Source organism: Schistocerca piceifrons, chromosome 3 (assembly GCF_021461385.2).
Source record: "Schistocerca piceifrons isolate TAMUIC-IGC-003096 chromosome 3, iqSchPice1.1, whole genome shotgun sequence".
Taxonomy (NCBI): Eukaryota; Metazoa; Arthropoda; class Insecta; order Orthoptera; family Acrididae; genus Schistocerca; species Schistocerca piceifrons.
The window spans coordinates 957,888,726-957,905,015 of NC_060140.1; the positions used below are offsets into that span (position 1 = coordinate 957,888,726).

At 44.7% G+C, this 16,290-nt stretch overlaps 1 protein-coding gene across 1 annotated transcript in view; it reads right to left on the minus strand.

Annotated features, from left to right (window-relative positions):
* Positions 1-1,414: 1,414 nt before the first annotated feature.
* The window catches only part of LOC124787722, a 195,591-nt gene continuing 180,715 nt past the window's right edge, over positions 1,415-16,290 (minus strand). Inside the window, exon 2 of the mRNA XM_047254567.1 lies at positions 1,415-3,305. Within this exon, the coding sequence (XP_047110523.1) occupies positions 1,724-3,305 (1,582 nt within the window). The 3' untranslated portion in view covers positions 1,415-1,723. The remainder of the gene's footprint in view (positions 3,306-16,290) is intronic.

The following is a 16,290-nucleotide window of genomic DNA, read 5'->3' on the forward strand; positions in this document are numbered from 1 at the left end:
ATCGGTCACCAAATCTGTTGTTGAGAAGCGTACGAACACTTGGACTGAAATGTGCAGGAGCTCCATCGTGCATGAACCACATGTTGTGTCGTACTTGTAAAGGCACATGTTCTAGCACCACAGGTAGAGTATCCCGTATGAAATCATGATAACGTAGGTGGAAGAACATGGGGCCCAATCAAGACATCACCAATGGCTGCCCAAAGGTTCACAGAAAATCTGTGTTGATGACGTGATTGCACAATTGCGTGCGGATTCTCGTCAGCCCACACATGTTGATTGTGAAAATTTACAATTTGATCACGTTGGAATGAAGCCTCATCCGTAAAGAGAACATTTGCACTGAAATGACGATTGACACATTGTTGGATGAACCATTCGCAGAAGTGTACCCGTGGAGGCCAATCAGCTGCTGATAGTGCCTGCACACGCTGTACATGGTACGGAAACAGAACATACTGACGAAACTAAAATGAGCTCTAACATGGAAATTAAGCGTTTCCGGACACATGTCCACATAACACCTTTCCTTTATTTGTGTCTGAGGAATGTTTCCTGAAAGTTTGGCCGTACCTTTTTGTAACACCCTGTATATTGCAATGATATTATTCTTATGTGTATTCTTTCTTTTGTCACGACGATCTTTGACATACTTGTAACTCTGATTTCTGGGTGCGTAAGCGGTTATTAGGGGGTCAAGCTTTGGTCGTCATGTTAAAAAGACGCAAGTTGTAGTCAGTTTATGAAATGTGAACTTTAACAGTGAGGAAGATATTTTCAAATATGTTTTATATTCTGAAGTGATGTTTTGGAACGAGTTACGTGATATTGGAACAAAAGTAATAAAAAAGAAGTGTAACTTAAATTCGGTGATTACTTTTTTTTACATCACCATTGTCCTAACTTGCAAAAGTTTAATCTTCAAGAATAGTTTATGAAACACGTCTATAAAACTTTTGAATATCGCAGAATAACACTTAGGCCTCTTTGCATCCGAACTTGGAGTCATCACTACCTAGATTTTCGACGATTGAGCCACGAGTTCACAACGAGACCAGCGTGGGAAACACGAAAAGATCAGTGCCTAGTTTATCCATTATTTCAAGAAATAACTTTACTAACTGTGCTCTAATGATACCTGCCACATAATATAACTTTGCTGTTGCCCAAGAATGCAATATTTAGCAGCGTGAGCAACACTACAATCATAATTAATTTTTGACCTTTGTTGTGGTAGGGTTGTTGGAACGCGTCATAATAAATTCTCATTATTTGTTAGTTATGAACAGCCCAGGAACGAAGCAGATAGAGGGCAGTAGCCTGATGCCAATTTAATCTTCTCATTGTGAAGACAACTATGCTTATATTTGTCAAGTAACAATTTAAAAAAAAATCACAAATACTTTTCCCAGTTTTGTAAAAAAATATTAGATCGTTTACTTGAAGATCCATTAAACTATCATACATAATGTACTTTTACGTTGGACAGCACAAATAAGTTTCTCAGAATATTAAGTATCTTTGGTCTACAATCACTTGCACTTTAATGTAGCGAAACTAGCACTTTCTCTATTTAGGAAGCGAAACTCAGTCTTTTCCTCTTTGGAATAAATATAGCACAGGCGCTTTCGTAGCCACAGTAAGTTCGCCGGACCAGTCTGTAGGTCTGTTGTCCACCTCCGAGCACTGGCTGTAGGAAAGGAGCGCAGTGCAGGCGCTACAGCTACGCTGTGTAATCTATAGCGTCGAGAACAGCTGCAGTCCTCGCAATCAGCTCCTCTTTGTACTTCCACACGGTCGTGTCGGTTAGCACATTAGTCCGGTAGTCGTTGCACATGTTCTTCAACTGGTTCACACAGTCCTTCCTGTAGTGCTGCAGCTGCGCCGCCTCCGTCGGCACGGAGAACGAGTGGCAGGTGCCGAGGCAGTGGAACGGGAAGTGGTTGTGCAGCGCCAGCACCCTCTCCGTGTCGTGGAAGCACTTCACGAACTGGCCCGCCTTCGTGAAGTTCTTGGCGCGGTACACGTGCTGCAGCATGTGCATGTAGGGCGGGATGTCTGCGAACCAGCCGTGCGCGTGCTTGGCGTCGTCGAAGAAGTAGACGTTGCGCACGTTGTAAGAGTCCGGCTGTTTGGTCTTCGTGGCGTCGGCCTTGATCGACCGCATCAGTTCGTGCCAGTCGAGCGCCTTCACGGGCATGATGACCTCGTCCGTGTCCAGCAGGGCTATGTAGTCGTACTTGTACATGTTCCTGTACAGGCAGTCGTTGTACGGTATGACCTCGTTCTGGCGCTTGTGGATGAGCTTTCTGGTGAGGTACATGTGCTGCAGCGGGTGTACGTTGGGCTGGAAAGCAGGCAGCGTGAGGGGCTTCACGTCCACTTGTCCCGTGCCTTCGTAGTACTTCAGGAGGCGGCTTATGTTGGGATGCGTCTGCAGCTCGTACAGATACACCTTGTCGGCTCCGAGGATGCCCAGCAACTCGATCCACTCGACCAAGCGGAGGGTCATGTCTGCGTGCCTGAAGTCCAGCCCCTTGACGCACACAGCAAAGCCCTTCTTCTTCTCCGGCTTCTCGTGGATTATCCGCAGACTGGTCGTGGCCGTATCGCACTGATTTTCTACCACGGATACTGCTGACGGCACTTTAGACTTGTGAGAATCCGGCACTTTGCAACTGATCAGGTACGGCTGGAGGATGCCTTGTTTGTAGTTGCCCCACTTTGCGTTCCAAATGTACTTGTACTCGTAGACTTGAGAGAAAACTGGAGCCTTCTCCCCTTCGAACCAGAGCTGACAGGTCAGTTTGGTTTTAGGTTCAATCCTGTCGATCATACCGATAAGCCGCACGGTCGGCGCTTGCTTGTTTTGTTTACGAACGTCAACGTACGCACTGAACAGGTACACGGTACCGTTGCTAGTCACAGTCCTTTGCCAGTAAAGGTTGTTGAAGTCCAATTCGAGAACACTGGGAAACTTGGCGCACGTCTTGTTCAGCTGCAGCGACTTGCCAGAGTATTTGGCCCAGAAATCCAAAGGGACGTTGGAGACTTGCTTCATAGCGCTGTACAGAACAGTCGGCGGTACTGTGTTCTTCGTTTCCTGCGCGGCTTTGGCGGCGGCGACCGGCGTCGGAGAGTCGGCGAAGACGACGCGCGACGGGGTGGTGTTGGCGACGGCGCCGAGCGACAGGGGGCTGTGCGGGACTTCGATGCGCACCACGCCCGTTGCCACCACCAGCCACACCACCAGGGCCGCCGCCATCGCCTTGCCCACCCACGCAAAGTGCCATCTGTTCATCCTCCTGCAACAAAAACAAGCAGTGTTAAAGATTTCTTGTAAGGAAGAAGGGAGATTACAGTTTAGTGGACCGTCGACTACGAGACTGAACCATGTGACACACTGGCTGAGACATTGCACTTGCATTTTCAAATCTACATTTGAAAACCCAGACATGTCCTCTGGGATTTCCCTCAATCGTTTAGGCAAATACTGAGGTGATTTCTTCACCAATCTTATCATCAGCTGAACCGTATATGTAGGACAATTAAAGTTCACTTTGGACAAGAAGGAATGAAATCTCGTATCACCACAAGGCCTTCTCCCCCTTATCGCAGATGTCATCACACCTATCAGTGGGGACATCAGATACATCAATGGTGTCATCACCACCACAAGACAAGCTATGCCCCTCGACATCTTCCCCCTCCTCTCCCCTTCCCTCCTCTTTCCTTTAGTCACGTATCAGTACTTCACGGTCCCTTAAAATGAAACAACCAATCACAATGTAGTCCCCAGGGCAGCAAACTTAGCTGTGCTCTAAGTATCCAAACAATTTGAATTTTTCTGCCTTTTGTTCAAAAGTGTTTCTTCAAAAAATTACTCTCACATACACAGACAAACAAACAAAGAAACTTTAAAAAAGTCAATTGTATAAATGGCGTCATATTAAAAAATATTATCAGCTGTGTCTTCATTCTTCACTAGAGAACTGTTTATGTCAAACACTGCACTGTCTTATCGGTAAATTCCCAACTTGCATCTGTAAATGTCATTGGAAACTATGTAGCATTCGCCGTTGAATATGAGAATGAGCACAAAACGTACTGTCAATAATAGTTAAAAACTAAAGTTTGGTTATTCAATGCAGTTAAAAAATCAGAAATACATAGTCGCTAAAGATGACTTTTACTTCAACTACTATTCTGGAAAACTTGGAAATGAGGAATGAAATCAAGTATTGCGTTATGCCTCTGTTCTTAGTTTGTTTACTGTACAATTACATAGTGTGGGGCATAACAGACATTCAGATTAATTATATTCCACATCTAAATTGTACTATGACACTTTTCGAGTGTCACAATCTTCTTCCCATGTCTGAAATGTCTGCAAAAGAATGTCAACAACACGAAAAATGCAGTTTAATTCAAGCATCACAATGTTATTTTACACAAACACACTCACACACACATTCACACAACTGTCAAAATGGTCCCTAAAACATAAATTTGAATTCCAGAGTAACTGTCCCAAACCTATCGCCCAAATAATAAGCTAAACAAAGTTTTACATTTCAAGTTAGGCCTAAGAGAGAAATATGCTAAAACTAACCTGACTGAGCTTATAACTACAGAAAATACATGTTAGCCAAAATATTATACTAAGCAGGCTAACAGCCAAACAAATAGGCAGAATGAGTTACTGCCAACTATTGGAAGAATCTAATTAATTACGGCTACTCTTCGATAAGGCACAACGTATCGCCATATTTGAATTGTTCTACGATGCTTGTCAAGTGTTACAGTGGTATCTCCACATGTAAAATATGCATAAGGTGTTGTCATTTCAATCAGAGGAATTGTTATTGGTGATCCATAGAATGGACTGTCATCACCTTAGAAAGCACCAATTAACTAGGAAAGAAGAGACTGTATCATGCTCTACACTAAAAAAATACTGTATATAATCAGTAATTACCAATCGGAACTATGCCCCAAAGCCCTCTACAACATTCACAAAATATATTTCATATAATCAACAACAAAATACCAGCAAATCTAATCAAAATACGCAAGTCACAAGTAGACACACACGCACACACACACACACACACACACACACACACACAAACACACACACTGCATAACATTTCATGTATGTAAATTCTGTAATGCCTCGTCGTTAAATGTCATAGGTGTGTGTGCACTCATTGTTTGTGTGTAAGAACATTCGGTTCATTGTTGTTTGTGTCAAGGATGTTAACACAGACCATAGTTTATGTGGTGTTTATCATTTTACAACGTATGCAGCTTTGCGCTCATTTACTCTTGTTGTATTCTTATAGGGAGAAGGCTCAGTCGGATGATGACACGCATACCTCTCAGAAGATTTTAACGTTTGACGTGTTCTGGAGCAATATTACCACTTGATACTGGTCTAAAAGCCGAAATTGCAATTGCGAAATAGTTTCTACAGCCAATGGCTAGTGATTTCCTTTAAAAACTTGTACATGAAAAAGTTCTATGGGACCAAACTGCTGAGATCATCAGTCCCTAGGCTTACACACTACTTACACTAACTTGAACTGACTTACGCCAAGGACAACACACACACACACCCATGCCAGAGGGAGGATTCGAACCTCCGACGGGGAGAGCCGCGCGAACCGTGGCAATGCGCCCCAGACCGCACGGCTGCCCCGCGCGGCCCTTCTACATGAATGTGAACCCTAATCATGAGGAGTTAATCATTTACATTAATCTTACAATCTCGGCTTTAGCAAGAAATTAGATTTAATGAAAATAAATACCAGACTTTGTTATCTACTCTCGATTGTGGTTGCCCTAACTGTTGAATTTCTTATCAGATTATATCCAACGAGTAGCTAATCATCTTGCTCAGTCCACACTCCGTGCATGTTACTCCTATTCCTTCCAACAATATCTGACTGTATTACTGTGATGGGTTTCATTTTATTACATTTTTAAGTATGATTATTGTTCATACATAGTTCATGGTAAATATGTAGTGACCATCAGCGCTGTCCAACATGTTTGTTGTTGATTGTTGTATGTCTCCCCTATGCTCGGATGAACTGTCACAAAAAACCCTGGCATTTATTCTAAAATACAATTTTGGTTATAAGTATTAATTTTTAATGAGACAATGTTAAGTACTGCCAAAACAATAGTCTAACCAATGGCTTGCTACCTAGTGTAACATTCTAGCCTTTCACCAGCGGCTTCAGCCACATGTGTGTATGCCATACGTATAATACACATACATGTGTCGCAATCTCTGCTGCTTTACACTGTATGACTCCAGAGAGGACGTTAAATTTATCTGTGGTATTCATCCATATGGTATCACATTTGGTTTAGAAACAAGCTGACAAAAATATTGCTTCTTTGGAAACTATTTCTGTTCACCCTGCCTGCCTATGCCCTCTCTCACTTCTCCTGCAGCCTCACACCTTGTCCCTCTTTCACTTCACACCCTCTCCTTCTTCCACCTGCCTCCTCACACTCTTTTCCTTACGCAACTGCCAGCAACCTTTCTACACCCCTCACTTACCTCGTACACCTCTCCATCATCCCCATTCTCAGTGTCCATCTCATCTGTCCCCTCACCCTGTTTATGCCCCCATGCCCTCCTTCTTTCCATCTCCCCCTTCCTCCTTCTCTGTCTATTACCTCTTCCCCCCTCTCTGTCTGTCCATCATCTCCCTTCCTTTTACTGTCTATCAGCTCCTCTGCCTTCCTCCCTTCCTTCTTCCCTTCTATCTATCTTCTCCTCCTCCCTCTCTCAGTCCATCATCTCCTCTGCCTGTCCCTCTGTCCATCTCCTCCTGCCAGACCTCTCTTTCCATTCCGTCCTGCCCCTCTCTGCATCCACTTCTTCTTTGCCAGCTGTCTCTGTCCAAGACCTCCTGCCCCTGCCCCCCACACGGCCTGCACATTTCAACCTTCTGCCAGCTGTGTTCATAAGTACATGTAGACCCTGCAAAACAGGTGATAAATCAGGCCGATATTACTTCCACAACATAACTTTTGTGCATGGCAACGAACATGTGAGGCGTTTGGAAACCAATTTTTTGCCCCTGACATATAAGATGCCATGCAAAGCAGGTGTCTGAAGCAAGCTAATACTACACCAATACCATTTCCTGTTGTGTAAGGCAGCTACACATCAGAAGCTGAAAAACCGTTTCTTGTCCCTGATGTATAGGGCGTCCTACAAAACAGTTCAATAAGGTGTGCAGATAAAACACCTACAAAACATGCCTGTCATGCACGGCAGTATTCACGACAGCGATGAAAACCTTTTTTGCTTATATCTCCGCTCCTATGGAAGTTCTAACACCCACAGTACTGATACTTGTGAAATGTTCTGTTTGTGTGCCAAAGTTTGTTGAAATCGATCCAGGGCTTTGGGAGGAGATTTTGGACATAGACACACACTTGCTGCTTTATATATTGGTAGACTAGCTTTTTAGCCACACCTCCAATGACATTTGTTATGTCACATATACTGCTCACTTCTCCTCCTCTTCCTCTCTCTTTATCCACCTCATCCTCCGCCTTCTCTCTTTCCAGATCTCCCTCCTCCCTCTCCTTTTCCAGCTCCTCCTCCCTCCTCTCTCTCTGTCCACCTCTACCCCCTGTCTCTCCATTTACTCCTTCCTCCATCTGTCGATCTCCTCCTCTTCCTTTCTTTATCGACCTCCTCCTTCCACGTCACTATCCTGCTCCTCCTCCACATCTCTCTATTCAGACATACTGGTCTGTGCATGTACTACATTCCGATACCTCCTGCACAACATGTGGGTACTGCAGGGCAACTGAAATGTCAAGCATTACCAACCCTTTGCATCACCACCCCTATCGGTGCTAGGTGATTGTCTCCCCTGCAGCACTTCTTTCCATACAACGAGTTTGGTGGGAATAGATCCAGTGGTTTATGTGGAGATGTAAAAAAAGACACAAAAACATATATACCATTTTTTTACTGGATGTAGCAAACACCGAAAACGCATGAGCGGGAAAATCTAATGATAAATATCAATTTTTATATATATATGACAGATATTATGTGATTTTTGTAACCACCCATTACGATAAGTGCAACGCCTGCTTGTTCAATGAAGGAAGAAATATGCAGGCTTTGATGTTAACGACATCGTATGTGTGTTTCTTCACTCTCTGAAATTATACTGAGGCATCAGTACGTCATTGACTGTTATGCTGTAGTACTGACATATTTCAGGAGGAAGGAAACCGTCAAGGGGTGATCAATGCCAGCTTCTTGTTAATGTCCCTTTAATGTAGTGAACTCTCAAGAATAATCAACAGTGCACTGAAGTTTCTAGAGCTGTCGTATGAGGAGGCAAGACAGGATAGAGAATTCACAGGAAAACTTCGTCTGACACCACCACAACAACAGAGAGATTAAACACAAAACAGATAGCGGAGCACCAGCGAGCGTTTGATTGAGAATCCAGTACTAATGCAGGTGACTATTGCGCCAAATGTGCGTCTAGAAAGCACAGCGCCAACGAAAGAAGTATGGCGCGAATTACAAAAATAAAAGCTTCATAGTAGAGTTGATATTGTAGATATTAGCTCTTAATATACATCAAGCGAACTGGACACAATGTTCGCTCAGACAGTGCCGTCCATTTTGAAATGCAAATCATGGCACCGTTTCATTCGTCCCAACCGAAGTAGTCCATCGCGACTGCCGTAATTAGAGCATCGATAAACCATTTGGAGGGTTACGAACAGAAGTCACATCGAACTGCACTAAACAATAACTCAAACTATACGAGTCAATTTGTCTAAATTTATTGGAGAACCCTTATGTACATTCCCTGATACAAGTATATGAAGGGCTTATTTCAATACTGGTGCAAGTCCATTTTTGTTCATTGTGAGATACAGAGTCGTAAAGTTAAATGAGCGCTGAAAAATCTGCAGTTGAGATACCAGAATTATTCAAGCATATGGCTTCTTGGTAGAAATGAACGTTTCTTTCCGTTTGTTTGGATCATTATAGACAGAAAAGTGGAGGTAATGGACTTGTACCACTATTGAAATAAGCCCTTCATATGTGCTGCATAGCACGAACACGGGATTCTCGCTTTGCATTAATTGACCTAAAAGTTCGAACATTTCACGTTAGGTTTGTCCGTACTCTTATGAACATCCATTAAAAGCACAATTTACTGTAACCCGTAACTTTTTTTTAACACCATGAGTTTCGGAGGATTATCCTCGATGGAGGATTTGTATGCATGACTTTTGGATACCCTATGGCACTATCTTTTAGTGACCACACGCTGCTTCTCCAGTCGTACGTTCATCAAATACACTTTCCGTTAAATGAACTAAGTCAGCTCGTTTTATAAGAAGTGTTGCTGTTGTGGTCTTCAGGCTAAAGACTGCTTTGATGCAGCTCTGCATGCTGTTCTTTACTGTGCTTATCTCTTCATCTATGTGTAACTACTGTAATAATCTACACCCACTTGGATCTGATTACTCGGGACACGGCAGTGACATGCTATTGCACTGACCATGCTCATTTGCGAGTCACAAGTCCGTCATGTTGGTGGGTGCAGCAAGTCATCCAGACGGGGCGATGGCGTGGAAACACAGTGAGGCAGGGACGAAGCGTCTGGGCCGTTCTGGAAGCTCGGCACAGGAATACTTCAGTGAAATATTCAACATGAGACGCAGTCTCGGTGGGAAGACACCCCTTAGCAGCTGTCGAAGGGTGTGAGAAGAAAAGTAGTCCTGTCAAAAAATATGCGAAATTTACTGCTGAAATTCAGCTTAACTGTGTTGGGTATAGATGGACTACCAGAGGCGACGTATGAAAATTTGTACCGGGCCGAGATTCAAAGTTATCGTGAGCGGTCGCCCCACCACTTAGGCTAGTCGAACACGCTCTCCAGACTGGCATCACACGCCTATCTATTTGTTCTTGTAGATTATTAATTGATTTAAAAATATGTTCTGGAATAGACAGAGTGATCCCGAAATTATTACAAGAAGGGTTGTGAGAGAGTTTATGCATGAGGAACCAGTGTGGAGCATCAAAATATCAAAATTGTGTATATTATGAAAAGTGATGTGTCTGACATTACAGCCTGCTAAGAAGTTATAAACAGGGGTCACAGACCGTCATGGGGATCAACTGTAGCTGATGGCTACTCAGACCCAGTGCTGCAAGAAGCGCTTTGGTAGTCCATCTGATGTCTGCAAAGTAAAAATATGGACAGTTGCGTAGGAAGTTGATGCTTACAAGCTATACTTTTGACTGTGACAGCACCTGTAGATTTTCCACTCAGTGTGACAATATAACATATGGCCCACCTCAATCAGAAAATAATGGGTATTAGACTGAAATGCTACAGAAAATATCAATGAAATGTAAGGTATGAAAATCAACTGTTACACAACCTACATCAGTTTGAGCCTACTAACTGTATGCAATTTCAACATTTTGTTGTTGTAGCACCAGAAACCCTTTTACTTCATGAACGGTTTATTACAAATCTCTTACAGATGCAGTGAATATATTTTGTCGACTAGTTTCAAACTGACTGATTCATTCTCAAGCCTGACACACTGAGACTGCACTGAAAGTACCTGACCGTAGCTGCTGTTTGATTGTGGCTTGTACAGTGGGCATACGTATACTGTGACAACACGCAGAGCAGTGAGCTCGACATTAACATCACGGTGTGAGGCACGTGTTGGCAGTTTTAGGCGGGTGTCGTTAAAACCCCGGGCTCCTTCAGTGCAGTCTTAGTGGGTCCGGCTTGAGAATGAACCAGGCGGTTCGAAGCTAGTCACCAAAAAATGTGTACTGCAACTGTGACAGATTTGTAATAAACTCTTCACTACAAACTGTAGTCATGATTTGGTCTCCATCTACAATTTTTAGCCTCCCGCCCGGTTACCAAACCGACGATTCCTTGATACCTCACACCACGTCTATCAATTGATCCGTTCTAGCACTACTTTACAATCTCAAGAAAACACATTCTGAATTAATATTCTGTTTCGAATAATTTTATTGAAATATTTTTATTGTTGTTTTATGTATTTACTATGTAGCCAGCGCCTTACTGTATGCTGGATATGTGTAAAATGATACCTATAACTCAACAGAGTGTCCGGAAATGACTCTGTTACATATTATTTTTTTGAGACTATAACAGATTTACAATCCATTATTCCGCGATAGCAAGTGTGGATGTTCAGTTTAGAGACACTATTAAGGAGAGCGGTAAAGCTTTTTATGATCAATAGGCAAGGCGAACAATCGGTCGTAACACAGGTCAATGTTAAACTGCGGAAGTGTGGCTGAAGCAAGCGAGATTGTGGCTTGCGTTCAAATGCACTTAAGATGAAGTACCAAAAAGTGCGAAAAACGGGTAATATCCGAATCGATATTATGCACCAGGATGCGTTTCACCAGAAGAAATTGGGGAGCTGGGAAATCGCGTCACATCTGTGTAGAAATCCTATCAATCTTGAGCTCATCTGCTGATGGTTCGAAGTCTGTACTTTATAAGGTCGCCAGCTGTCCCTCACAATTTTACCCCTTTTAGCGAGAAATCTTTGTTACTCGAGAGCCCCGTTAAGCCTTCCTTTTTTCCTTCGTTCCGTCACTACAAAGGCGGTACGAGTTATGATTAATTGTGACTTTCAAGGGAGGAAGTGAGCAATTCTTCTACCCATGCTCCTTTCATTGCCGTTAATGAAAATTATGAGTGAAGGAAAATCGATCGTCACCCCCTGGGTTTGAAGACATTCGCGCTACCTGAGACACGCGACACGCGCCATTTTTTGCCGGAAGTGATGAAACGGCCGGCCTTGGCTAATTAGCGGCTGTCCTCCGAGGCGACGGCGCGCAACACGTCCCAAGCGACGGCACACCGCCCTACATTCCCTTTTTGGTTCCGTAGGATTACATTTTCCACGAATGCACTTTCCTGCGCAGTAAGACGACCTACTCATTAGCCTACAGTAATCAGTATTTCCGTAGTCGTCGAGTGTTCACCATTTCTCCATCAACCAGGCCGAAGGAGGCTGTTGGCACCTGCGAATGTTATTGTTCCCATTTCTTCAGCAACAGGTACCAATCGAGGAATGTTGCGAAACACATTTACTACACTCGCGCTACAAGAGAGACTGCGTGCATTCTGACAGAGGAACGTTAATGGCAACTTGTGCACCTCTAACTAGGGCCATACATGGAGCCACCAATAATTTATGCAGTCAAATGCTGGCGAAGGATATATCCGAAGATCCTAGGAAGTTCCGGTAATACATTAAGTTAATGAACTGATGAAAGCTTTCCATCCAGTTTCCCGTGGATCCGACTGGTGTGGAAACTAAGGCAGCAGACAAAATCATAAATTTTAAATTAGGTATTTAAAAGTATTGTGTATTTACGTATGAGGATGCTACTGTGCCAATATTTTACCGCCGCGCAGACTCACAGAGGAATGAGCTCGACATTAAAATTCCCAGTTCCCCAGCATTGACAAATGATCGAGGCTACTTAAAGCTACCGAATCCAGAAGATATCAGTTAATTTTTACGGAATGTTCCGTCTGTTAGATTTCACATTGAATATGGCACTGAATTAACTTCTTTCCTAGCAAATATATAAGGGGCATTCAAATGAAAACGAGACAGACGGCGAAAAGTAAATATATTGTTTATTATTTCAGAAGTAATTTGAATAACTGTTAATACATTTGTCCCACGGTCAATCTCATATGCAAATACAATGAAGAGCCAAGGAAACGGGTACACCTGCCTAATATCGTGCAGAAATGGCGCAGCACGACGTGGCTTGGACTCGGCTAATGTCTGAAGTAGTGCTGGAGGGAACTGGCACCATGAATCCTGCATGGCTGTCCATACATCCGTAAGAGTACGAGGACGTGGAGATCTCTTCTGAACAGCACGTTGCAAGGCATCCCAGATATGTTCAATAATTTTCATCAGCGAGCGGAAGTGTTTAAACTCAGAAGAGTGTTCCTGCAGCCACTCTGTAGCACTTCTGGATGTGTGGGCTGTCACATTGTGCTGCTGGAATTGCCCAAGTGCACAATGGACCTGAATGGATGTAGGTGATCAGGCAGGATGCTTACGTACGTGTCACCTGTCAGAGTCGTATCTAGACGTATCAGGGGTCCAATATCGCTCCAGCCGCACACGCCCCTCACTATTACAGAGCCTCGACCAGCTTCAATAGTCCCCTGCTGACATGCAGGATCCACGGATTCATTAAGTTGTCTCCACAGCCGTACACGACCATTCGCTCGATACAATCTGAAACGAGACTCGTTCGACCAGGCAACATGTTTCCAGTCATCAACAGTCCAATGTCGGTGTTGACGGGCCCAGGCGGGGCGTAAAGCTTTGTGTCGTGCAGTCATCAGGGTTACACGGGTGGGCCTTCGGCTCCGAAACCCCATACTGATGATGTTTCGTTGAATGGTTCGCACATTGACACTTATTGATGGCCCAACATTGAAATCTGCTGCAATTTGCGGAAGGGTTGCACTTGTGTCAAGTTTAACGATTCTCTTCGGTCATCGCTGGTCCCGCCCTTGCAGGATCTTCTTCCGGCCGCAGCGATGTCGGAGATTTGATGTTTTACTGGATTCCTGATATTCGCGGTACAGTCTTGAAATGGTCGTACGCGAAAATCATCGTTACGTCGGAGATGCTGTGCCCCATTGTTTGTGCGTCGACTATATCAAAAAATGGCTCCAAGCGCTATGGGACTTGAACATCTGAGGTCATCAGTCCCCTAGACTTAGAACTACTTAAACCTAACTAACCTAAGGGCATCACACACATCCATGCCCGAGGCAGGATTCGAACCTGCGACCGTAGCGGCCGCGTGGTTCCGGACTGTAGCGCCTAGAACCGCACGGCCACTCCGGCCGGCTCCGTACCTCAACTCGCCATGTTTGCAACTAGCGCTGACTATCGGCAAATTACCATACTACGCTGTGGCGGTATTCATGAAAAAAAAAAAAAAAAACTTTCAGGGTTTCTCTTCAAAATGATGTATGTATGATACCTGTACAATGTTTGGATCTTGTGCAATAAATAATTGAAAGTGTTCACGGACTTTATGTGGGTATAGTAGTTAAATAATTCTCTTGTGTTTCTCAGAACTGTATCGTCAAAGTCATATTCATTTGTCAGCTATGCTAGAGAGCAGTAGGAAAGTAGGCCAAATTTACTTCTTCTGCTTTTTCTGAAACCTAACAATTTCTTTCCCTAGTTAGACTGGCGACCGTAAGTCCACTAGACAAACCACTTAATGAACGTGCTGCAGGAAGGTCCTATATTCAGTATTACTCCATTTTTACTGCGTTTCGTTCTAACAGCTAGGAAACTCTTAGGAAAAGGGACTAACAGTCTGATTTCCATATCCGTTAGTCATACATCATGGTCAAATCCTGTGAAAGGGGTAAGATTGTACTATATGCACAATTCCCCGCATAAATAGTGTTAACGCGTGGCTTTTCCATCAGCAGGACTACTTGCCCTGTTGGGTACGGTGCCTCCCCAAAACACTGTAAGAATGGGACCACTTCCCAGGTCGCCCATGTCCTCGTCGGTTATGGTCACCTGAGGCAGTGCAAAACGTGATTCAGCGCTGACCGCTCTGCGACGCCTTCCATTAGCAGTCCGTGCTTTCCGGTCACGTCATCACTCGAAGCGCAGCTAAAGGTAAGCTACAGATGGGACAGCAATTCCCTGGTCCGGCTGCAACCCTTCGAGCAATGATGTGGGATGACCAGAGTGTTGCACGGAGTCCATTTCTCGTTCTCTGATGGCAGGCGCACGTGTGGAGGTGTTGCGCTGAGCGCAGTCCACAATACGACTGTCCTCTGTCGTGGTGGTGGGACCAGAAACTTGACGACCAGAATGGCCGACCTCAAGTCCCCGTGCAGTCCAACATTAGACCACCGTCACATAGGAACGTCTCACAAATCTGGATATTGCACGATTCGACCAGCTCCAAATGGAGGCCCGTAATGAGGACCCATTCAAACTCCGTGAGGTGCTAATGACGCAGCTCCAATGGAACAGGTAAAGCAGCATCTCCGGCGTCTCACACTGAACGCTCAGCACCTGACGCTGTCAATATACCAGACCTGGTAACAACACTAAACACGAGTAACACCTATGAACCCTGGTGGCCGTTCTGTCTGTCACACAGAACTGCAACTTTATTCAGTTACAGAGCCGCCGATCTTGATTACATATAGAACATATACTGACATGCGACTACGTCTTCTGGGCGTTCCACTTTTGTTGTCAGTCAGTGTATTTGGAGCGACCTTTCCTTGCTCCGTAACACGTGTACTAGAATCGTTTCGCCCCTTGTTATTCCATTCATCAATTGTATACGCCAGGAAGTGATATGGTCAAACCTCTGTATGCACACGACTTTCTCTGATTTTTAGTGTCACGTTCATTTCGCAAAATGCATGTTGGTTGATATGGAAGAGCCGGCGGCCTTGCCGCAGTACTAACACCGGTTCCCGTCAGTCCGTCGAAGTTAAGCGCTGTCGAGCTGGGCTAGCGCTTGGATGGGTGGCCATCCTGTTTGGCGAGCGCTGTTGGCAAGCGGGGTGCACTCAGCCCTTGTGAGGCAAACTGAGGAGCTACTTGATTGAGAAGTGGCGTCTCCGGTCTTGTAAACTGACATACGGCCGGGAGAGCGGTGTGCTGACCCCATGCCCCTCCACATCCGCATCCGAAGACGCATGTGGGCTGAGGATGACAGGGCGGCCGGTCGGTACCGTTGCGCCTTCATGGCCTGTTCGGGAGGAATTTAGTTTATTATTGATTTGGGGGTGGGGATCAAACAGCGAGGACATCGGTCCCATTGGATAAGCGAAGGTAGAAGGTAGGAAGTCGGCCGTGCCCTTTCAAACGAACTATCCCGGCATTTGCCTGAAGCGATTTAGGGAAACCACGGAAAACCTAAATCAGGATGGCACGACGCGGGTTTGAGCCGTCGTCCTCCCGAATGCGATTCCAGTGTGCTAATCGTTGCGCCACTTCGCTCGGTATGTATGTTGGACGACGTGGTATGTGTCTTGACTCGTCCTGGAGGTTGGGGCGTGAGCAACGCTCTCTGTTATGCCGAACCTCTTTCCTGTAGCGGCTCCCATTGCACATACCTTAGTATTTCTGCGACATTCTGACGCTGACTAAACAAACCCATGGCGAAGCTAG